At 27.2% G+C, this 26,190-nt stretch overlaps 1 protein-coding gene across 3 annotated transcripts in view; it reads right to left on the reverse strand.

The window, feature by feature from the left end:
* Positions 1-26,190, reverse strand: part of ArfGAP3 (ADP-ribosylation factor GTPase activating protein 3) — a 62,164-nt gene that overhangs the window by 12,024 nt on the left and 23,950 nt on the right. For 2 of the 3 annotated variants that reach the window (XM_075378780.1, XM_075378778.1), the window contains 8 exons: positions 24,523-24,666; positions 23,506-23,703; positions 22,231-22,380; positions 20,875-21,005; positions 19,487-19,654; positions 16,198-16,501; positions 9,146-9,352; positions 1,867-1,952 (listed from right to left, as the gene is read on the reverse strand). In XM_075378780.1, the coding sequence (XP_075234895.1) occupies positions 1,932-1,952; positions 9,146-9,352; positions 16,198-16,501; positions 19,487-19,654; positions 20,875-21,005; positions 22,231-22,380; positions 23,506-23,703; positions 24,523-24,666 (1,323 nt within the window). In that variant the 3' untranslated portion in view covers positions 1,867-1,931. Of the gene's footprint in view, positions 1-1,866; positions 1,953-6,043; positions 6,082-9,145; positions 9,353-16,197; positions 16,502-19,486; positions 19,655-20,874; positions 21,006-22,230; positions 22,381-23,505; positions 23,704-24,522; positions 24,667-26,190 lie in introns of those variants that run through there. The other variant, XM_075378779.1, reaches the window with a different exon arrangement.

Raw genomic sequence — 26,190 nt, forward strand, 5'->3', positions numbered from 1 at the left:
ACACCAATCACCGGAATGACGTAAACTAATTTGTTTTAACAGTGATAATATTTTTTTGAAAATTTAGAAATCTTTAATTATTAATTTTGGAGTAATTGTAGAATTGAATACCAATGCGGGATCCTGCAGAAATTGATTTTTGGTGTTATTAGTTTGGTGAGTTTATTTATTTATTTACTGTGTTTTGGTAGTTAAGTTTCAATTAATATTGAATTAATATTTCATCTCTTAAGAATGATTTGGCGCATATATTTTTTTTAATTTTGAGTGATTTCAACATATTTAAAAACATTTTTTCACAAATATGTCACATTTCCATCCCTGAGTAGAGAAATTAGCTGGTTAACAGATGACTTTCAAAGTAAGATTATCTTATGTTTTGGTATTGTATCATTATTTCACGTTGTTACAGGTTACTTGGAGAATTTTTGAGCAACTTTTACAGTTTTAGTGAACTTTCCCAACTTGTAAATTAAATATTTATATTCTAAGAACTTTGTGAGTGTTTTGTTAAGGAATTTTAGACAATGGACAAAATTAGTGATCTTTCCCCTAGAAAAGTGGCTCTGGCCAAGTGTCTTCTACAAGAAAAATTATTTATATATATAACGAGAAATAGCAGATAGGTTAAAAATTTTGCAAAACATCTTTGTGCAGATTGAATAAGTCTTTAGACTGGCACTATGTATGCATCCTCTTGTGTAGGAAAATGTTGTTAGAAGAATAAATTTATACCAAGGAGAAAGAATACTAATTCAAATTACGAAAAACAACAGATGAGCCATCAGCAAAAACTTGAAAATGAGTACGGAGTAAATTTGTGATTTTTCTGTATGTCGAAGATTGATTGTTGCTGGACTACTACTACTCTACATGCAGTCCTCGAAAGAAGGCTACAATTACACTTGTTATGGCAAAAGAGGCTTCTTTATGCAAAAGAAATACAAGAATAAATCAGAAAGAAATATTAAATTTCCTTTAAATATTCAGTAAATTTTGTTCACTTTTTCTTAAAAACATTTTTTAATACAAGAGTATTGAAAAGTATTAACTAAAATTTTAAGAGCACAGCTGCCTTAGGACTTTTTATTTGTAAGCTGAATTGTGATAAATACTGTACTGAAGGATGTTTTTATCCTTTGATAAAAAGATCTAAATTTTTTTTTAATAGATCCACTTTTGCAATATCAGAAAAAAGCAGCCAATACGTTAAGACATGCTGATGAAAAATTCTTGGTATTCTTGAAAATACTTGAAAGTAGGTTGTTATCTATTAGTATAAGTACTTGAAAAAAAGGTTGTTACCACAATTAATGAACTGGTTCCCAAATAATGACTTCACACTCATACGCGATTGTGAACTGTGCCATAACACAAACTCCATTAAAGAGTTTTTAAACAAAAACAATACAAAAACCCTGGCATGGCTTGAAAATAGCTCAAATATGAGCCCTGTAAAGAACCTTTGGTCAATTGTGAAGAGGAGATTGAAGAAAATTGTCATTACAACAAATGTCAATTATAACGAAACAAATTAAAATTCAGCACCATAATGACGAAATTAAAGACTCTTGGAAGAAATTTGTGGAAAACATGCCAAAAATGTATTGAACCACTAATAAAAGAGCAAGGGGATGCATATTACTGTCATTTTTTAAATAGAGGAATATTTCATTGATGTTTTTTTTTAAATTCGCGATTATTCTAATAATTTTCACATCTTTGTATTTTAAAATGCCGGACCGTTGGATTTAAACATTATACAACGTTGAAAGAAGGAATTATTTAAATTTATAATTATTTAATTAGTCATTAAAAACAAAAGGATATATTATCAAAAACAATAATAGAGTAGTGCAAGCTTACCGACATAATAGATGATAATATATATTTATAACTACATATATACAAAAATAAATTGAAGCTATGTATCAGTACCCTCCATATTTCTCCTATAACAAAAAAGAAAAAACAAAAAATTAATTTAATTCTTTTTTACAATGGCAAGTGGCAATGACAGATGTTTTTATAAATATGATGCAACTGTTGAAAATCAACATCTGTTTATTCCTATTAGTAAATGTTTTGAGAAACATTAGTAAATGTTGAGGCATATATTTTAGTCTCACCTGGACTCATACAATAGACATATTTTTTTATTATTACACATACGTCAACATTTTAAAAATATTACTGCAATAGCTGTTGATTGTAAACTAATTTTCTAGTTGAAGTACAAAGTTGTCATGTTAGGTTGTATTAAAAAACTATTGTACGTTCTAAATTTTTACGCATAAAAATATCCAATGAATCTATAAAATATTTTTTTCAAAAAGGAATTTCCACAAAATAATATTAAATAATTACTAGATAAATGAAGAATATAATATACATCATGTTACTCAGGGAACAAACAGTCATGCAATGTAGCCACAACGCAGAAAGATATAAAACATTACTTATATTTGGATTAATTTGCATCCTAATTTAATATTACTAGACATAAAAAATGAACAAAATCATGGTAAATTATTATTAATAATTATTTTTCACTCCTTTTACTGCATCTTATTACATATAGGGAATTTAACAAAAATAAAATATAACTTTAAAAAAAAAAATATTTTAAGTAAAATTGAGAGAATATTCTTTTTTTAAACGTAATAAAACTACATGGAATAAACTTATTAATGTAAAATAATAAAAATACATAATTATGGATAATTGCAGCCAGAATAACAAAACTGAGTATAACTATAGTTAAGATTGGGTAAAACTACTTTCTGCTTTTAGAGTAAAAACATTTTTTTGACTATAAAACTGAAACGATGTGAATATTACCATAACTAATAAGACATAACCATTATCAACATACCATGAAACCCTGTTTATCTGAATCGGTGATTTATTTACAACATGACTTACTTTTTTTCATTTGAAATTACATACAGCAGTTTAATTTTACAAAAAAACATGCTAAAAACAGGTTATTATAAATAATTATTATAAGCTATCAATCAGTACATCAGTACTATAATTATTTTAACACAACAGATACTTCTTAGATTTATGAATTTTCATGTTACATTATACAGAACTGTAGTAAAGCAAAAATTTATTGTTAATTGCAATAAATTAATCAGCCGCTACCAATAATAAAGATGGCATTTACATGATCGAGATATCCTGGGAGAAAATAAAAGGAAAATTGACTATCAACAAATCATGAGAAAAAAATCCCCTTTGAATTGATAGAGCACTGAAAAATAAATCTTCGGTAGAAAATCAGTGACCTACCTACATATTTGTCAGAAATTTAACAATGTTTTTAAAAAATAACCAATGCTCAAAATCTACAGAAATGTTAAATTTCTTTGCAATGCAATAACGATCGTCATGAAATTTTCACAAAAGATAAAACAGATGCAACTTCTTCTAAAAACAATGTTAAGGATGAAATCTCAAGCGAGCGAACTTATTTACAACATCAACTAGATACTAAATTCTTGGGTTTAATAGTTACTGAATGTTTTTGAATGTTTTTTAATAGTTACTGAATGCTTAATTAATGTTCAATAAATAAAAACAAAAAAATTAATCATTTTTTTCTCAAAATATACATTTAACTGTGTACTACTTATTTTCAGAAAACTGTTTGTGGTGTTAGATGGTGTACATCTGCATGTTAACTATTTAAAAAAAGAATATTTTTCAGTATTCTTCTCTAACAGATTTCTAGTTGTTAATTCTTCTATTAATTTACTCGCTCTAGTTTCACGCTAGATTCATAGTAATCTATTTACACACTATAATATTTCACACTAGCTATTCACTCTTATACGAATTATATCAATCTTTGACAAATCTTTACGACAAGTGGGTGACATTTTTATTAATAAATATTTTACACTGTAAATTGATTAACTGTGATAGTGTGAGGTAAATTTGTTTAGAGAAATAATTTGAATAATTTGTATGCATTAAATGTAATGAGTGTTAACAATATAGAAGCACAAATTAGAATCTAATTCGGTGATTAAAAAAAAATCAAAAGCAATACTTAGAAATATTTAATAGTAAATGAAACCCTCTAACAGCCACCTTTAAACTACAGACTACAAAAAAGAGATACCGATCAACAGATTAGATGCGGAAAAAACAATTTTAACATTAAATTTTTATGTAGTTAATAAAAATATATTGTACTGCATTAAAACATTATATTTCATGTTTATGCAAATATGGTCTTCACATTTTATTGAAAGATGTTGCACGAGTATTAATTGCACATTGCAAATGATGTTTATTTATTCAACCATCTAAGTTCTATTAGCACCAGTTTTACATACAATAAATATCAAAATATTCTGTAAATAACATTGACATCTATGAATACAAAACATTATTTGATACCCATTTTCCAAAAAAAGAGGCAAATAATCGGTTACTGCTGTTGGAAATCTAAGTCAATGGAAATTTTAAATGTTTTAAATCTTATATCCAGCAGTTAACAAAGTTTGCAGATGAGGCTAAGACAATGAATCTTTACCAAAAATTACATTGTAAATTAACATGATACACAACATACTAAAATTGTACAGAAGTTACTAGAATTAAAAAAAAACCAATCACGATATTGTTCATCAGACAAAACTAACAAAAACAAATTCAACATTTCTTTTTATTAAAATAATGAATAAAATGAGTTTATTATTTTATTTCTTATGTTTCCTGAACAACTTTTAATTTGCTTTTAATACTTTCCTCTTCTTTAGGAAAAATTCTCCTTAATTATGCTGAACATTATAAGCAATTCTTAATCACGTCTGTAATTTGTATTGGATTAAAGCAACTAATAATTAAAAAAAAAAAGACTCAGCTCTGTATACCAATCAGAGGTTTCACTGTAATTAAAAAAGTATACACCAAAACAACAGAGAGATTCAAATGATGTTGTCAATTTCATCAAATAGTAGTCTACTTTTTATCTTTTTTTAGTTTGGTAATTTTTTAAATTTATAATACACAATAAAAATCCTGAGAAGAATTCAAGAAGAACGCATTAAAAAACTGTCTATTGCATGATTATTATTACTTTTTGTCACATTTCAATAATTTTTGTTTCACAGGTCTATTAATAAGCAGGTTTAAACAGAAAATCCCAACTATATAGCAATTATTTATCCATAAAAATGTTGCTAAAAAAGATGATAATGGATTACAAAATTCTATATGAATACCAACAAGCAACCAAAATCACCATAATGATGGTCTGGGAGTTATAAACTCTTTTACAGAAAACTGAAAATTATAGTAACACAGGAATTTATAGTACTTTTTACTTAATTTTTTACTTTATTGTAAGAATAAAAAAAATACCACAATGATGGTCTGGGAGTTATAAACTCTTTTACAGAAAACTGAAAATTATAGTAACACAGGAATTTATAGTACTTTTTACTTAATTTTTTACTTTATTGTAAGAATAAAAAAAATACCACAATGATGGTCTGGGAGTTATAAACTCTTTTACAGAAAACTGAAAATTATAGTAACACAGGAATTTATAGTACTTTTTACTTAATTTTTTACTTTATTGTAAGAATAAAAAAAATACCACAATGATGGTCTGGGAGTTATAAACTCTTTTACAGAAAACTGAAAATTATAGTAACACAGGAATTTATAGTACTTTTTACTTAATTTTTTACTTCATTGTAAGAATAAAAAAAATAATCAGTCATAATTTCACCAGATTGGATTCTCCAAATGGTTAAGTACATCCCAACAAAATTCAGACCCGAAATAAAAATTAAAAAAAATTACATACCCCAAATTTCACTATAACTTAACAAAGGAAAAAAAAAAACAGGCAACTATGGAGAGTTAATCAATATTTAAAACATTTAGTGCAAAACTTAACAAGGGTTATGTGAGTAGAAAAATAGGCTCCATACAATAAGAAAAAGATTTAACCTAATAATAAAATTTACGTACAAAACAAAAATAAAACACCAAATAAAACAATTTTTATGAATTCTTACCAAATATTGTAATGATCCAAAAAATATGTCATTTGCGCTGCATAATGGAAATAACGTATGTAGTAAACAAATATACAATCTCATAAAAAAGAACTCATATAAGTAAAAAGTTAACATTCTGAGTTACTTTCAATAATTTAAAAAATAAAATACTAAGTATAATAAAGAATAATTTACCACTTTCCTACACCTGTCTTCAACATGATTTCTTTTACGCCAAATAATAAATATATTATATAAATTAAATAAAATAATTAAGTTAAAAACATTCAGAAACTCAAAATGTTAACTTATAATTTGACACACTAAATTAAAAATAATAAAAACAAAAATTATGATATAAAATTTGTTTTTTTTTAAATTTCATGGAAATTTTTTGTTGAAAAAAAAAAAATCTTATCAAGGAAATTCTTAAAATCAGGGTTGTACATTTGATCTATTACATACTTGTTAATACCAGCCAACACATAAATATAAATAGGCTGATTCTCTTTAAAACAGTGTCACAAGCATTTTTACATATCTGAGAATATCTAAGGTACTTATTGCCACAATGCAATCCACAGCTGCTGAATAGTAAGTAAAATCATAACGGAAAATTACGTTTTAACATTAATTTGTTTACATCATAAAATATTTTAAATCATTTACAAATATCTAATGTGAAACACTTTGTATCTTTGTGCATAATAAAACATAAACTACGTGACTTACAATCTTTATTTTTTTTTAAATTGGGGCAGTCCCCCATTTGTGGTTTTTCTTGCATCAAAAAAATTAATAAATTTGATTAAGTTTGAATAGGAATGTAAATGCTATAATATTAGAATAAGTGATGGAGTGAAGAGTTTGGAAGGTTTTCGAAAAGATAATGAAACAAGTGTGAGCTCAATTTATTTCCATGAATTCATAGTAAAGCAATGCAAAAGAATAACCGAGTGAAGTTGAAGATTGGAATTTAAGTCTGATTGCATACAATCTTTCATTTACCCATGTCATCATACTGATAAAATGGTTATCCAGACAATTTTCATGGAGCAGTATTGCAGTGGAATAGTGTGCTGGAAGATAAAAAAATGAAATGAGTTGAAAACAAGGTGGAAGTATATAGCACAAGAACATATTGATATGCTGTAATGTAAGTGTAATAGATAATGGATAATTAATAAAACAAATCAAACCTATTAAGTTTACGTAATATATTATATATATATATATATATACAGAGAAATAATTTTTATTTATTTTGGTTGATTATTATTTCACCATATCAACTTAAAGCCTGTTATGGGAATAGGAAATGTAAATTTTATAGCACATGAAAAAAAGGTATGCCTGATTGGAATTTGAACCAAGGACATTCCACATGAAAGCTGAAACACATCACAGAAATTGGATGAGTAACCTGAATTGTTAGATAAGTTGATAATTTAGTTCACAAGGATAATTTAAACAGATAAATACACTTTATATAAACAAGTAATCCAGAAAATCATTACACTTATAAAAAAAATTATACTTTCATTAAATACATCAAATTTTAAGTACTTATCTTCATGTTTCACCATTATTGACACACTTTTCAAAATGTAATAAGTTTCCACATGGTGATATCGAAGACATCAATCACCTACTTGTTAGTCGTTTTCTAATCTTTGTTTTGTACTTTATTTAAATGCAAGGCAACAAAAAAAAAAACTCAAAAAGATGGAATCACTATACAGCAACTTGGGATGGATCCCAATAGTTTCCATTCAAATGACATCACAGGAGTTTTCATAACTAAAAAGTGCATCCAAGTACTATCAAGCAGCAAAAGAACATCAGACAACATCCACTACCTTTTCTTCTTAAAAGTGCACTGTAGCTCTTGTTCGTATTCGCAATAAATTATTTCTGAGTCTTGCAGTATAAAATCTAACAAAAGAGCAACTCAACCCGCAGAAATAATACATAATCTTTCCTGTTGAAATAATTAGCTTGAACTCAATATTATTAGCAAGATGGTGCACTTCCTCAATAAGAAGTGTTGATTCTACTCAGGAGTTATATAACACTCAAATCTAATATCCTGGTTATACAATATGGTTTAGTATTTTATCCTGTTCTTCCCAGATATTTAAAAATATCACAACATTAGTTAGGTGGTTGTTCTCACGCACTTCTGTGAGGAGTCTGAGCACCCAATGTGTACTCATTTTTTGATAATTAAAATGATAGAGAATTCTACACAGCATAAAACATAAAAATTTCACGAAAATCTAAGGAGAATGCAGAAATTGTGAGATGTCAACTCGCATGAAACTTTTCTTTGATCCTATATAGAGTCATTACTTGTTAAAGATTGATCTTTTATTTCACCTAAAAATATATGTCCTCTTGTCCTTGATAAAACATTCAGATCCTTACCTCCTTTTATCAGTCATCAAATTTCCACTGCAAATTTTATAAATCTAATGAAATTCATTAGACCACATATTCCTATCAAAAACCGATTTGAAGAGCTGAATTCATATAACAGGCTGTTCAATTAATGTAAATCATACATAAAAACTAGTAAAATAAATTATCAGAAACAGATTGTAATAAATAATAATTTTAATAAAAATTTATTTACATATTGGTGTTTACAATTTGACAAAGAATAAAGAAATATACTGAACTTGTGCTAATCAGTTACTATTGCACAAGAAAAATGCTATAACAGAACATAATTTCCAAACCCATTGATATAAAGAATATGAAAAATGAAAAAAAAAAAATTAGTTATTTAATATTATGAATATCTCCATTCTTGAAAATACACAATCAAATCATATTTTACAATAATTCAAAAATCATTCTTTTCTCTAAGGTATACAAAAAATTTAAAAATCTATTAAGATGTGTTAGTTAATGCAATAGTAATTGGTTAGTTTGCTTTAAAAAATGCAAACAGAAATAGCATTTTTTAATGACATAATGCCGTTTATGTTAGAACAAGAACACAAAACAAATAATATCACAAATCCTATTTTCATAAACAGAAAAATTGCTAAAATATAAAATTAGAAAGAATTTAATTTCTCATCTTCTAAAAATAAAATTGTAATTCAACTTACCGATATAGAAGACATAACACCATTCGCCAATGAGCTTAATTTACCAGCTACTTTAGTAACACCTTGGCGTACACTTTCTTTAACCTCTTCTAAATCTGGCGTCTGTATTCCTCCACTAGCTCCAGTAGTTTCCGTTCTACCAAAATAATCAGCTGAAGATATACTTGTTGATCCTTCAAAACGTGATAGATTAGTCTTCTGTTCCCACTAAAGAGAAAATTAAACGTTAAGATTGAATTTAATTTAGGATTGAAACATTAAATTTTGAATTTAATCCTTTTGCTTTCAGATCAGAAAAAACACTACTGACATCTCTATAATGAATTAAGTAATTCTATACGGTGAGTTTAAACATAATAAATAAAACTGCACATTTTTCACGAAAAACAGTCAAATAAATACTTACAAAAAAATGCAGATTAATTTATATAAATAAGTGAAAATCATTGAAAAAGTTAATGGAAATAATAATAAAAAATTAATTCAAATTCTTTCTTTTTTTCTTTTATTAACTTTAAAAAAAGTGGTTCAGTTTTGAAAATCGTCCCCAGTTGTCCATCTCCAAATATCATAAAATTTTTGGTGGAGGTTCCCCATGGTCTGAAATGCCATTTTACTAAATCGTAATTAATCTGCTATGGCTGATCTTTTGTTACCTCTTGAAAAAGGGGTACTTATAATTTGTGGGCACATATAACAATTTTTATTTTTAACTAACAATTTTGATGCCAATAATAAAAATACAGATTCAAATTTTGGTGCTGTTGGTTAACTTTTTATGATATATCTGAATAAGTTAGTCACAAGTTTCTTTTGGAGCATGGTTTTGAGGTATAGCAGCTGAAATTCAACCAAACATTTGTAGTAACATTTTGGAAGTCAAAGTTTGAGTGTATATATTTTCTTACCTAATTCTTTAATCGGAATGAGACTTTGTAATTTGAAAAAGGGAAACATTATATGTAGGATCCTGCAGTTTCAAAGCAATTGGAATCTTATGTCAGGGGAAATCAATCACCCAAATTTTTTTGGCCTATCGTCAAAGGATTTATATCTCAGGTATACTTTTTCAGATTTTGTTAATTTTATAATAGGTGGAAAGAGCAGTATTTAAACAACATAACCCATGCATTCTGTTTTTTGACCCATATATTATAGAGCAGGTAAGAAAGCTTTTCAAAGATAATTAATCTTTTGCATGCGACATTTTTAATCTGTGGACATTAATAGTTAATTAAAACAGCTGAAGGTGAAAAAACATTCAATACTTAAGAATATTATTCAATTTTTTAAATAACGTTCTAAAATTTACAATATCTTGAAAAAAATTTCCAGTGTTCCAGAGAATTTTGTACTATTGTAGAATTTTCTACACTAATCTGAAAAAACCCATTCTCTAAAACGTTCTAGAAATTTCTAGTGTTCTGGAAAACTTCATTATAGTAAGTTCTAGAATATTCTGGAAAACCCCATTCTCTATAACATTTTAGAAATTTTTGGAATGTACTGGAAAATTCCATTTCATCTAGAGCATTCTAGAATGTTCTTTATTTTGAAGAAAGGGTATATAAGCATAAACATTTTTGTGAATTAGCATAGTTGTTAGTGAATAACCTCTATAATCAGTAGACATTTATTGTTATTTACAACTGTGTTTTGAATTGTTTTAAAATGAGTCAAGTTCTTGGCCCCTGCCATTTTGGTAAACCTGACAGTTCTGAATGCCACAAGTCTTTAACATTTAATTATGGAAAAGCATTTTTGTTGTCTGTGAAAGAACTATCAGTAATGGCAAAGAACTTTTACAGTGGCGATCTGGAATTAGCTTTAATGAAAATGCTGACCCATGTTCCTATCATAAAGCTGTTTTATTGATGAAGTTTGAATTCCTACAGGTTAGGACTGCTGTAGTCCATTTGGAAAAGAGTCGCACAAAGCCAGAAAAGGTTTGTGGCCTATTGATATTGATTCTGCTGACAGATTAAGAGCTTTAACAAATTATTAAAAAAAAAAGAAAAAAGGAGGAAAAAATTGATAGGATGATATTAGACAACAGGCCCTCAAATTTTTTGAAGATTATAAATTTTCCCAAATCTGTCCAGAAAAGAAAGATTTTGTTTCAGTTAGGATCAATGATGAAAACGTTCACATGCAGGAACGTCTACTTATGTGTAATTTAAAAAAAGATGTTCAGAGCTTACTGCACACATTATGGCCGTGAGATTGGCTTCTGAAAATGTTGTACTTAGACCTAAGTGGTGAATTACAGCTGGTGCTGCTGGCACACATTCAGATGAGCTCAAACATTATGACTTGGAGGAACTAGTAGAATATAAGCATTGGATTCATACAGACACACACACATTGGAGACGCAACAGACTATGGAAAATTTTACTGAAAAGCTTTCCTCAAAAGTTTTTTGCCTGACTAGCCACCATTTTGTTTCAAAACATCAAAGTTTATATTTAAAACAACTGAAGGAAAATTTAAATGATAATCAAATCATTATCCTGATGGATTTTGCTGAGAACTATTCATTTGTTGTCCAAGATGCTGTACAGCTATTCCATTGGGAAAACAGCTAAGCTAAACTGCATCCATTCACGATTTATTACAATAAAAACGAGCTTCAGAATCTTAGCATTTGCATGGTCAGGGATTGCCTGCGCCACGTTAGCATTGCTGTTCATATATTTTTTATTGAACTGCTCAAATACTTGAAGACAGTGACTAAAAGTACTGTAGATGGTTCAGCTGCTCAATACAAGAATTTTATCAATTTGTGCCACCATGAAGTAGACTTTGGGATAACAACTGAATGGAACTTTTTTGATACTAGCCATGGAATAACACCTTGTGATGGAATTGGAGGTACTACAAAATGATTAGCAGCACATACCAGTCTTTAGTGACCTGTAGAAAATCAAATATTGACATCAAAAGACTTATTTGAATTTTGTAGAGAAAATATAACAGGAATCAGATTCTTTTTTTACTCTAAGAGAAGTTGAGAGAATCCGACCTGAACAAGACATTTAGTAGTGGTCACACAATTATCCAAGTAAGCACAGTCTCAAATGATGCTTCAGTATTTAAAGCTCATCTTTATGAAACTGATAAACCTACTCAAGGCATATCACTTACCAGTTTGCAACGAGGCAAATATGTGGCTTGCACGTATGACAACAATTGGTGGATTGGAAATATATATGATATATTTTTTGAAGAATGTGATGTCCTCATTAGTTTTATGCATCCTCATGCTGCAGTTCGTTCTTATCATTGGCTCCCTAGAAAGGACAATTGCTAGATTCCATTTTTGCTATTCTTGAAGTACCATCAACGGACACCATCAGGACGACAATATGTATCCAGAATATATCCAGTCTATGACTGAGAAACAATTTAAGCTTAAGTGGAATTAGAAGTATTGTTCTAAACAGTTTCTGACTACTTTAGATATTTTTATTTTATTTTGAGGCTATAGTGTTCAATAATATTGTAATACTTTATTGCACTCTGTTATTACTAGTACGACTATATTTCATTTTGTTTATGATTTTAGTATTTTTGTGCATGTGTAATAAATATTTTTAAAAATTGTGCTTGCTGTTACAGATAATAGCTGAAACTGTCTCCACTGCATTCAATAAGAGGCAAGCTGCAGCTTATACAGTTAACAACTTTGTACAGGCAGTAAAATGGAAGATATTACTTAATAAAAAATTACTTTCTACTAGAAAGTATACATTCAATCCATAAAAATTACAGAAAACTTGCTCCTAATGAAAGATGCATTATCTTTCAATTTTTTTTTTTTTTTGCCACTACAGGTCAAAAAAAACTGCATGGCTTTTATAGTATAAAACTTGCTCTTTCTAACTATTATAAAATTAACAAAATCTAAGAAGGTATACCTGAGATACAAGCTTTCAAATGTAGGCCAAAAATTGAGCTAAAAAATCTTTGACCATGTTTGATGATGAATATCTCCTGACATAAACTTCCAGTTGCTTTGAAACTTTAGGATATTACACACAAATATGCCCCTTTTCAGGTTACAAAGTATTAGATAAGGAATTATACAAGTTTAAACTTAAGTTTAAACAAAATGTTGCAACAACCTTTTAGCTGAATTTCAGCTGCTGTATCTCAATACCAGATGCTAAAAGAAATTTATGAATAACATAGTTGAATTAAGCATAAAATGATAACTGAAAGTATTAAAACGCAAACCTATAGCTTTATTATTGCTTTCAAAATTATAAGTTAAAGTACCAGTAAGTACCCTTTTTTCAAGAGATCACAGAAAATCAGTAATAGCAGATAAAGAGCTACAATTTGGTAAAATGGCATTTAAGAAAACAACGAATATCCATGCAAAATTTGATGAAGTTTGGCGATGGTCAACTAGGACCCCTGGACCACTTAACATGGAATGACCCATAAATATTTCTGAACTAATTTCAAGAAGATAAACTTATACTACACTTCCTAAGCATATTATCTCAAATGTAAATCAAATTGATAACAAAAAAAAGTTAATACAAAATGTAGTTTCATCAGCTTTTTCAAAAGTTGTAATGAAAATCAATGAACATATTCCATTTGCAATCAACACAGAAAAAAGTTATTTTTAATCATAAATTCCCACTATGTAAATGGTTACAATAATTTGGATTTAGTTAACTAAAAAGGTATTACTAAATCATTACCGAGACAATATCAAATGTATCAATATCTCTGAATTTAGAGAAAGAAATGAGAAATAAAATATTACATTTATATACAGTGCATTCAAAAAGGAGTTATACTTCTATATAAACATAGTTATATATTGAGGAATTCTAGTGTGTACGCAGTGAGCAATGTTTTCTAGAAAGGTTGGTAATCCAACAAACATTGTATGCAGTTTGCTTCACAAGTCAGTCAGGTTGGTGATCTTGAGACAAGCAGGTGTGTCTGGTTCTTTGTTGTTCATTACCTTTAAATAATCGAGACTCTTTCCATGTGCACGTAGAATGGTGTTAACTTTAGAGCAAGAAATATTTCTTGCAGAATATGTCTTCCATGAGCATGGTGAGTACATACACATGGTAAAACCATTAGTTAAAAACCAATTTTTCATTAGATTTCCAGGTACACAATTCCTGATCAACATACTGTTAGAGCACGAATCGAGAAATTTAGGGAAGCATACAGTTCAGAATTGTGAGTGTAGTAATAGACCAACAATGCTCTACAAAGAAAAACTCTAAGACTTATCATCAGGTGCTATGCAAAATAATCCCAACAAATTCATGCAAAAGTTGGCCCAACCAATGTAACCATTAAATTCTGACTTAAATTTAAAATTAAATTAAATTGTGTTATGTAAATTTGTGAATTCATTTGTATTTTATTTTATATTAAACTATTTTGTTATATGGATTTTTTATATGTCGACAGACGATATATTTGTTAAAACGTAAAAGTTAAATTAACAGCAACATGATTCATTTGTAATTAAATTCTTTCTTAAAATAGAATTTCAAGAAACATGTCATCATGCTAGAAAAATGCACTAATGTTTTCTATACAAAGATAGTTAGGTTTGTGTGAATACACATTCTCACATAGACTTTGAAAATTTGGAGAAATAGTGGTAGGGTTAGACCTGTGACACCATCAGAAAGCGTCAGTTATATGCGTGATTTCGTCTTGGCAAGCTGAGTGTATTGAGTATACATAAAAAAAAAACTAATCATGAAATTTTACAAACCATGAATTATAAGGAACACGTATGAGAATTTTAAATAAAATGCCACTCTATAAGAAACATTATTGGATCTACTAGATTTCTTACTTATCGATTAATTTTTTAAAGAAAATAATTTTAAAAATATTATTATTAAAATTGTAACATGTTAAAATGGCAAAACTATGGCCAATTCTTTAGTATGTATTAGTAAGATATTTTGTTAATTTTTGATGTGTACAAGTAGTTATGCAATAGCAGTTCTACAAACGAACCTAAGTAGACAAGTTATGGGACTTTTGAGTTAAATGTGTTTATTATCATTTTCTTTATTTTTAGAAGTAATATGTATCATTCACCGCTGTTAGTAATATTTTTTTCATGAAATGAGTTTTTTAATTAAATTTTTTGTATTTTTTTTTTTAAATTTAATTTTTATGAAAGTATAAATTTTCATTTTTTGTGCGTTATTAAATTTGATGTTTTTTAAAAGGTTTACAATTTGGTATAACATAACGGACCTGAAGCTTTCACCAAAAAAAACATTGTTTTTTAAGAAGTTCAGCACATCTCATATAAAGTTAAATCACTTCAAAAGCCAATGGACATTAAAAACAAATTCAATATTGTAATGGTTTCAACAGTTCCAGCACACAATTCAATATTTTAAACTGTTTTCAACATCTATGAGGATTTATTACGGTATATTCACACACAGAACCCACATTCCATACATGAAATTACTCTACACGACTGAACTGATTGGGGTGTTGATTAAAGCAGCTTATAAAAATAATATAAAAAATATATATATCAAAAAGCAAAAGACTGATGTTTATATTTTTCTTCACTTATTTTGGTTCAGTTCATATTGTTCAATTTTATACACAAGCTGTTATTTAAAAGAACCCATTTTTTTAGCTAACACTAAAACAAATTGCAATAATGTTAAAAAATCTGATTTCAAATAAGCCTACTGAAATGTTTTTAACTGCTTTTGGACTTCTAAATTAGATTAAAAAAAGTTTTATGAAAAAAAGAAAAAAAAAAGATAATTTCTACGCTAATTTTTTTTGTGTAAAATAGTTTTCTATGAAATTCAGAAAAGAAACACACCTAAAAATATTTTAACCTACTTTATTAACCTAAGTTTTTAAATTTCATTTATTTGAGGTCAGCAAATTTAAAACTTAGAAACAATCACACACAAATTATAAATTAACAAACACCATTAGTTTTGCAACAATTTTTGGGGAAAATATATAAATAAGCAGTTATAACACTAAAATAACAAATTTTTAGAAATATACATACTGCACTATCTCGAGAATCTCCAAAATATTGATCAGAAGAAATAGCTTTAGCAGAACCAAATTTCTTTTGAGCTTCATTAGTACTGGATGAAACTGGTGATGAGAGTGAAGGTTTATTAACGTTAGAGGAAGAAGACGATGATGTATTTCTTTCATTTGTTTCCCAACAAGAAGTTGTAGAAGCAGAAGGCGATGATGAAATCACAGACGATTTATTTTTATTATTTGATGAACAGCTAGCATGATCCAAAAACATAGATTCTAAACTTTGATTTAAACTTCCAGTTGGACTACTATTTTTATACCTGCAAACAAATTAAGATAAAATGCTACATGTACAAATGACTCAACTACAACTACATAATGGCCATGAGTAATTATACAAATGTAATCAAATACCTGGATGAAAAATAAAGGTCAAAATTACATAAAGGAGAATATTTTCTTATAAGGACAAAAAACAAAGATGAGGTTCATCATCATCTGAGAATCAAATAAAAAATCATATCATAAAAAAGGAGATTTTTCTCTTAAGAATATAAACAAAATATTACTTAATTTTAGAAATTAAGTTATATTTTAAAACAAATTAATATGAAAAAAAAAAGTTAAATTAGGGAAACTCACAAAAATAGTTAAAACTTTGTACATTTATATAAAATACTAATATCTACGTTTAAAAAATTTGATAGTAAACAAATAAAAAAATAAGAAGTACAATAGGTTCTCTCCTGAATAGGAAAACAACAGATGAAAGAAGAAAAAAACAAACACTCAAACAATGAGTCTCTAAAAAAACCACATTCTGACACAACTAAAAGTTTATTTAAACCATTTTATTTAACACGTTAGCTGTGGTACAGCGCATATATTTGCTGTAATAGGGAGTTGCTCTATCCTTGTCGTTGTTTGCGTAATTCCAGTACAGTGCTGAACGCTAAGTTATTTACCTTAACTCTTGCGCTATATGAGCCTCATTGTTGCTGTATTGTACTTTACGACTGTGTGTTACAGCACATAATGTGCCATATGTAATGAATATTTTATTTCTCTTTATAACTAAAAATATTTTTTTTAATGATTTTATAGTCTACAATATCTCTCAGAAAATATGTAAACTAACTCTAGTTAAACATTTCTTTTATAGATATGCTTATTTAGCATCTACTCATAATAATTATTACGGGTAATTTTGCTGGATTGTGCCATGCCAGCATAATTTCTTTTATTAAAATATGAAAAATTTTCAATAAGAATATTTTTTATTGTAATTTATAATGGTATATATATAATTAATTTATAGTATTAATTTAATAAAGATGAAAAATAAAATTAAGAATTTCAAACTATATAAATGATAAAATAACATTCAATATTTATGAATTTAAAAAAAGCTTTTTTCACAATCACATCACAAAATAAATTATGCTGAAAAAAGTAATTAAGTCATAAATAAATCAATTTAATTATTTAATAATGTGGATGATGTTTATAAGCAAATGTATAAACATTTTAAGTGCAGTGATTCAAACTCAAATATCTGGTAATAAATTTTATGTTTCATCAAGTATTTATATTATTAAAATATATATTTGAATGGATGTTTTTTTAAAAAAATATATTTAAACAAATATTTCATTTAGGAATAAGATGACAAATCAAAACAGTGAGCAATGGATTAGGTGATGTAATATAATTAATTTAATTTATAAATAAAAACCAGCATTTACAAGATTAAGTAGTATTATGAATGATTTATGGAACAACTTGTCATAAAAATATATGAAAAGGAAATAAAGTTGTCAGAAAGAGATTAAAAACCAATGTGTTATGCGGTACGGCACAAATGCATACCAAATGAAAATCCAAGGTCGATCAGTTCAGTATATAGAATAAATCCATAAAAAAACTACATACACCGTACAAAACCTCAGGACGAGCCAATATGCGCCATAACGCATAGTAGGCAATTACTACACAGCATCACAGTTGTCGGTGCAGCAAAATGGTTAAGTTCCCTATTTTATCTGCAGCAGCGAACATGTTAATAAACAAAATAAGAACATAACCAACAAAAATGAAAAAATACTCATTAATATGTAATACATACCATTACAAGGTGATCTTCCACTGAAGTCTTGGACCAAAAGAGTGTGCTTGTAATGCAATTGTAAACAAAAAATGCATTTGCTTGCTCTTAATTGCCCTGGCCAAGATGGTAGAATAACACCTATCTGATTATACAAGGTATAATCTGGTTAGAGGTCTTGCTAAAACAAGACCTCTAACTTAACTTACTGATCAGCATGACAAAATATAACATTTTATAAAAAAAGATTAGAAATTAATGACTTATTTTGAAAGTTACATGCAAATAGTACTTTCAAAAGAGCCAATTTTAGTTAGTCAGTGCCCAACGACACTATGATTATGGTATCCCTCTTGAAATGATTAGCAAATAAGTTTAGTGTCTGGCCAAGTAAAATATTTAATCTTTGCTGTTTATTCATGTAACATGTTTTTGTCGAAATGAGTGTTATTAAAAATTTCATATTGTTCAATGTAGAGATTTTGGTTTTTACGTACTATGTTTAGAATATGCATATTGTGGTTTTTAAATTCTATTAAGTAATTTACAAAGGATAATTCTGTCGCTGCATACAGTGCCTGTTCTTTCATCATTGGGTGGGTAAATATCCAGTTCAATGTACATCTGACAAAAACAATAACTTAAATGGACAAAAACAGCATATGTGAAATATATTGTTCAATTACATACTAAAACAATTTTCTAACTATTTTAAGATGAGCCCTCGTAAAAACAGGGCCAGTTGTAATTTCACTGATGAAGGTGCTAAACATTTAACAATGAAATGATCTACTAGTAAGTATAATTTCCATAAAATTCTACAAATGATTCTTTATTAACTTCATAAATGTATAACAAATTAATTTTTTTTATTTTACATTTTACTTACTTATCACATTACTTTGAACATTGGTATTCAATTAATAACACTCAAAATGATAAATCTGAAAATGGAGAGCACTAACTGCTAAACATAATTAAGTTTACATATAATTTTAAGCAGTTTGATATAAAAACAAAAATAATAAAAGGTAACAGAAAATAATAATATATAAAGTGTAAAATGATTGTAATATTAATCCAAATCACAATGAACAAAAAAAAGATCAACATTATTATAGTTACAGACTAAGCTGATAAAAATTTGTCACACAGAAAAATAATTACAAAAATTACAATTATAACTTTAAACATTTCTTACATTGAAAAATTATTAGAAGATACAGAACTTGTAAAACTATTGAAGTCATCAAAATAAACATCGTTATCTGGATCAAACAATACTGATGACTTTGTCTTTGATTTAGTATTATAAGGTGTTTCTTGATCAATAGTCTTCATATCGCTGATGGCCGAATGTGAAATTCCTCTGTAACAAATAGTATCAATAACATATAATTTACATTAAAAAAACTTGCACACAAGATGATCTACAAATTAAACCATTAACATAAGAGTATTTTACCAATTTTAATGAAATGGCAGATTTTTTTGCCTAAACCAAAACTGATGTAGCATACATTTTTTCTCTACAGGCTTCCCTTTAGCAGAAAAATTATTTATAATTTTTCAATAGGAACACCCAAATAAGGAATAAAGTCCATACAAAAATGCTGAAAACCTTTTGTAAAAAATAATTGCTCCTACAATCTGCAACAATTTTTGCTTAACACAGAGATGATCCTTACTGCAGTTACACAGATTTAAATTTCAGTCATTAATCACTTTGTACAATTCAGTAACACTGGTCTCACAGGAAAAACGTATATATTTCAGAATTGTTATAAGTTTCATTTGGTTTTCTCGATAAATTATAATTAATAAAATAAATGTATTATTAATTTTTGTTATAGAGTTCCACACGCAAAGTATAGTTTGATAGAATTGGGACTTAAAGATTTTAAAATATTCAAATAGATATTAGACATCTATTACCAAATAATATTTAACATCCCTATTTATTTAAAAATAAGAATTGTGTTTAAAATGAATAGAAAAATAAGTTTGTTAGAATACAGTAATTATTGTAAACAAAAATTAAAATAATCATATATGAACTCATCATAAATGTGTGGCAGAAAAAAAAAGGCGTTTTCAAAGAACCCAATAGTGCAAACAAATCCTTTTTACCATTCCTTGAAGCCACAGTAAAGTAAAAATGGTTCAGAGAAGCATGAATGATATAAGACATAGCAGCTGGGATGACATCATCTGCTTTTATGTTAAAAAAATTGTTAAACAATTAAAAAGCAAGTAAAAGTCTAAGTAAAAGTAAAAAGAAGTAAAGAAAAAACATCACTGACTGACAGACAGACTGGATAAGAATTAAAAATCAATAAATAAATATAAAAAAACCACTATTAGTAAATAATAATTTTCACAGAGATGAGTTGTAATAAGAGTGCAGCAATAACGTATTATTTTAACTTCCAACCTACAATTTATGGTCAGTATAAAACAAATAGCTGACTACTATTTTAATTCAAGTTTATAATATTAAAAAATATTGTTGGTCATCTAAGATGACCGACAGAAAATAATGTAAAATTAAACATCATAAAAAAAAAAAAAAAAAGAAAAGTAACTAACATTCTTGATGCAAATCCCATCCCTAGACGTTCAATTTGTTGAGCTTTTTTAGGATCGACAGCTTTCAACTTTTCTTCTTCCTTTTTTTGTTTAATACCTAAATCTTGATATGCAAGACGCATAGAAGCCAGCTACAAAAAACAAAATAAAATATAAATTGATTAATACAGTGAATTCATATAACGTAAAAGTCAGGTAACATAATGTAGTAGGGGAGATAATGTAATTTATATATATTGATAATGAAATTTCAAACCTAAATTGATTATAATGTAATTTTGAGATTTAAAATGACTATAAAGTGCCATGATACAAAACAAAGATATTTAAAATGTTTACTTTTTGCTCACAGTTTCTCTTCAACTATAAAAAAGCTTCTTTTTTTTAAATTAAAATTTATATCTGAACATTGGTTGGTTTATATATAAAATTTTGTATTGTATTATGTATTTTCACTTATAACATTTATAATTATTTTATATAAAGAAAAATGTTATATAGTTTTTTTTCACTGTACTCCAAAATTAGCATTAATATGATAAACAAAAAAATTAAACAGCAAAAAACTACTGCACTTCTAATGAACAAAAGATTTTTAGAAAACCCTTCGAGTCCCTGGATGCCATTAACAAAAGTGCCACCATTACCTGCTAAGTGTACAGCTAACATATATAATTAACTTCAATGTGGAGAAGATTATGAGAAAGAACTACTTCCACATAATCTAAAAGTGATCTAATAATTTTCATTAAAGTAATTAGAGCTAAAAAACTATTAAGAGCTAAAACGTGTTTTCTGTTTTTCAACTGTAAGGACAATATGTAAAACAACAATAGCAATATAAGTATAATCTTATTTTATTTAATATTGCACAATTGATCATTTGTATCTTTTAACTTAATTACTTTTTAATTAATTATGCATTTAATACAGTAAATACTTGACCCAATTTGAAGATAAAAAGATACAATTATTATAATATTACAATTTGTGTTTCTATTAGAGTGTAAGAGCTAAAAATTAGTGTTCTAGTATAGAGGTAGTTTGAGCCATTTTTTAATATAGCAACATAATCCTTGGCCATCTTTGACTTAATAAACTAATTTATTTTCAAGGTTAAACAAACAGTCCAAAAACTTTTCTGTTCAGAACTGTTCAAACAGTTCTGTTAATTCTGTTTACCTAATTTAAAGTAAATTATATAAAACTTAGATCCAGTGAATCCTCTTTAGCTATTTAAATTTCGTTTGAAATTTTTCTAATTATGTTCAAAAGCATTAAAATAAAATGAAAAACTATAAATTAAATATTAGCATTAATTAAAAAAAGCTAGCAAAATTTCAAAAAAAAATTTACCTGTGCTTCTTGTTCTTCATGACTTTTTGCAGGTGTTATAACAGCAGTAGCTTCTTGCAATCGACGTTGATCAGCTAACTCAGCTTCACGTTCAAGTTCTTCAAAGTTTCCTTTAACTTTTTGAGCTCCTAACCCTTTTTTAGCACCTAACTTTAACATCAAAAGAAAATTTATCAATTAAACTAAAGCTATTATTTTAATAACTATATTAATTGAATATTCAAATTATTAAAATATTCCATTCATTAATATCGACATAATAAAAAATCTCCAAAAACAGTTTTTTGTAAATTTCTTACATATATAAATGTCATATCTATTTTCTATTTTTAATACTTTACATAATTATGGTTTGCTAACTAAGTAGTATAAGTTATGATTTAGTTTGAGATATTTTCTTACTACAACCTAAAATGTAACAATTTTAACTAAACAACAAAATCAGGTTAAAAACAAAGAAAAGTGATTGTTTATTATAAAGATATTCTGAAAATTTGTCTGGATCTTGTACAACTTTGTCAAATCTTAGCTGATAGGCAATTTAGAATAGGACAATAAACATGGATAGTGTATAACTGCATCTGAATTTATTGAGTCTTTTAGATATAATTGTTTAAAACATTATCTGTGTTCCTGGCTCTCCCGCACAGATATGTTACATTATAAATATTCTATAATTTGAAGTCCCAACATAGTAACTACGGAGATTCAAGTGTAAAACCTTTAAAAAGTGATCAGATTCTTTATACCCCTTGCATGCAGTAATGGAAAGGATTTATAAATACAGGAATTATAATCTTAAATATTTTATTTTTCATTCTACTAAGTGTCTGAAAATGTATTATAAAAAATCTTATTGTATTATATTATCACAAATATTTATTTAGTCTTTTCTAATAAATTTCAATTCAACTTTGATGGTATCCTTGATGTGATTTCTATCAGTATTTGCAGTAATCAAAACTGAACTTTTTATTGCAGGTTTATACAAGTTATGCAGATTAAAATTACATAATTTTAATTTAACATATGGAAAAGCATTCTGACATTCCAAATCCCTAATTACAATAAACTTAGAAGCATAATCTATCTCACTAAAAATAACTGAAAATATACTTATTTAAAAAGATAGAAACCGACAATGCAAATAAAGAAAATCATAAACTTTATGTGCATAATGTACTAACTATTGACTTTTTTTAGCCTAACATAAAATAATATGAATTTTTTTAAGTATATAAAAATAACATTATACATAACTAAAAAAATACTTACACCAGTTCGTTTTGCAAGTGGTTTTCTGGTACCAATAGTTGGTTTTCTGTCGTGATCAGTAGAAGTTGGGCTCAGTAAGGCATCCACACTTGGTGCTCCAGAAGAAGCTGATTTACTTTTACTTAAGGAAGCATCACTATTTAATGTACTACCGTTTAAAACCTGTTGCAACTGCTGATTCTGTTTATTCCATAATTGCTGAAATAAAAAAAAGAAATAATAATGCACATAAAAGTTCTTTATTAAACCTTTTTTTTAAATTTCTGAACATCTAATCTTTCAATTAAGTAAGAAAATAAATAATATCAAAACAAATGTAATAAATGTGATAGAATGTTGGGTGGCAGTAATGAGGATTAAATATTAAAAAGAGGAAAATGAACAATTAGGGAGTAAACAAAGGATAGACAGAGCAATGGAGATACAAAAAGCAGAGAAGCACAAACAATGTGAACTTTGAAAAAAAAGGTCTACTAATTACAAACATACATCATAGAACTAAAGAAGTTCTTGAAAATATTTACACAGGATGTAGTGCTTTACGATAATGAAACATTGACAATAAGAAAAAAAGAAAGGAAAAGAACACAGATCTTTGAAATTCGGTGTTAGAGGAGGATGTTAAAAATGAGATAAGGGTGAAATGATAAAAATTTGGTGAATAAAGTATAAAATGATGAATCAGATTATAAGATAAGTAGAAGAGAAAAATTTGTGGCATAATCTTGGAAAGAGATCATACGTTAACACATCCAGGTTTGGTTAATTTGATAATAGAAATGTAGTAGAAGATAAACTATAAGTATAGTAAAAGGTAACTACAAAGGAAAACAAAGATACAGACTTTGTAAGACATACGTTTTAATGATAAGTAGAAGGACTCACTGCCAATCACATGAATAAAATTAATTATCCAAAGGTGAAAAGAAAATTAACACACAATTATTAAAATATGAAGTTAAATAGAAAAATTCTAATAAGAAGAATAAAAAATACTTTTCAACAGAAGAAACTAACCTGTTGAAAATTGCTTTCAGTTGGATTATCACTGAACCCTGTATCAGCTGAATCACCTAAATTTGTATGTTCTTCAAAGAAATCTACTTCCTTCTTATTAACATTCTGATTACTATGATTATCAGCAGATGATTCTAAATGAAGCTGAACAAAGAAAGTAAATGACATCCTACATTAGACCATGAAGTAAAAAATTATAATACAACAATAAACAATGTATCTAACTAAAAATGAGTTCTTCAGCTAAAGTAGCTATTTACATTCATTTCAGATAATTTTTAAAAATTAATTTAGTACAATCAATTTTTAAATTGTCCGTATTTTCCTCCATACTAATTAATTCAAAAACAAAAACTCAGCAATCCACCACAACACAGAACCACATAGAGATTTTACCTTATTTTTTTCATTTTTACTATTCTCCCTTATGTATCAAAAGCGCTTTCAAGAAATTCCTCATCATCAGTTGATTAAAATTAAAATTTCAAAATTACTCATTAAAATGCCAAGTTATTACATATATAAAATACGTGTACTCAAATAATTAAAAACCTTTTAAACATCTTTGTGGCTAGCCACTAAATACAGCATGATAGTTGATAGCTATATTTAATGGCTAGCCTCAAAGATGTTTAAAAGGTTTTTAATTATTTGACTACACATATTTTACATATGTAATAATTTGGTATTTTAATGTGTAATTTTGAAATTTTAATCAACTACTGATGATAAGGAATTACTTGAAAGCGCTATTGATAAATAAGGGAGAATAAAAATGAAAAAATAAGGTAAGAGCTCTTATTTGGTTCTATACTATGGTGGACTGCTGAATTTTTGTTTTTGCTGTTGAATTTTTAAAAAATCAGTTTTTTTTTTTAATCTTAATACCTTTACTTTCCTATGAAAACAGATTGAAATACTGATCTTGCTGTTATAAATGAAGTAAAAATAAAAATAATTTTTTTAAATGTAAGTCATAAACTTTAAGCTCTTCTGATGTTCATTAAAATCTTATAAATGTGAAATCTATAAAAATAATATTTCAAGCCTATAATAAACATAATATGTTATATTAATATGATGTCAACATCTTTTAAAGTTATACAAATATTTTCAAATTTGTATTTGTAAAAAATTCAAATACTATTTTTATTTGATTTATTTTATTTTTAAAAAATGACTTAAACGACAAGCTACTGATCTGGCACTACACCAGAACTGTTGAAAATAACTAACCAGTTTCACAGAAACAGCTTGTATCAGCCACATTGTTACTGGACAGTATTTCCACCGATTCCACTTAAGGGATTCTTGGTTTGCCGGGGCTGTGGCAAGGATGAATCACTAAAGTACATTCTGTTCAGTTACTCTACAGGAAATAGTGAATGAGAAGCTATCAGAGATTGCATTACAGAGGAGGGAACCTTATCTACAATTCCAAAAAATAAACAATTGTGGGTACTCACTGCTGCAGCATACCATGGACATCGAAACATCAGGATTACCCATACTCACCATCATCAGGATACTCACTCATAGAAGTAAGTATAAAATAACCCAATTCAAAACATATAGTTCTGGCATGTTAATGTTTTGATATTTATACAGAAATAAAAATCATTAAATCTTTAAAAATAATGTCAATCTATTATATTTTTCTAAATAAAA

This window comes from Lycorma delicatula, chromosome 11, assembly GCF_047948215.1.
Source record: "Lycorma delicatula isolate Av1 chromosome 11, ASM4794821v1, whole genome shotgun sequence".
In the NCBI taxonomy this organism is placed as follows: domain Eukaryota; kingdom Metazoa; phylum Arthropoda; class Insecta; order Hemiptera; family Fulgoridae; genus Lycorma; species Lycorma delicatula.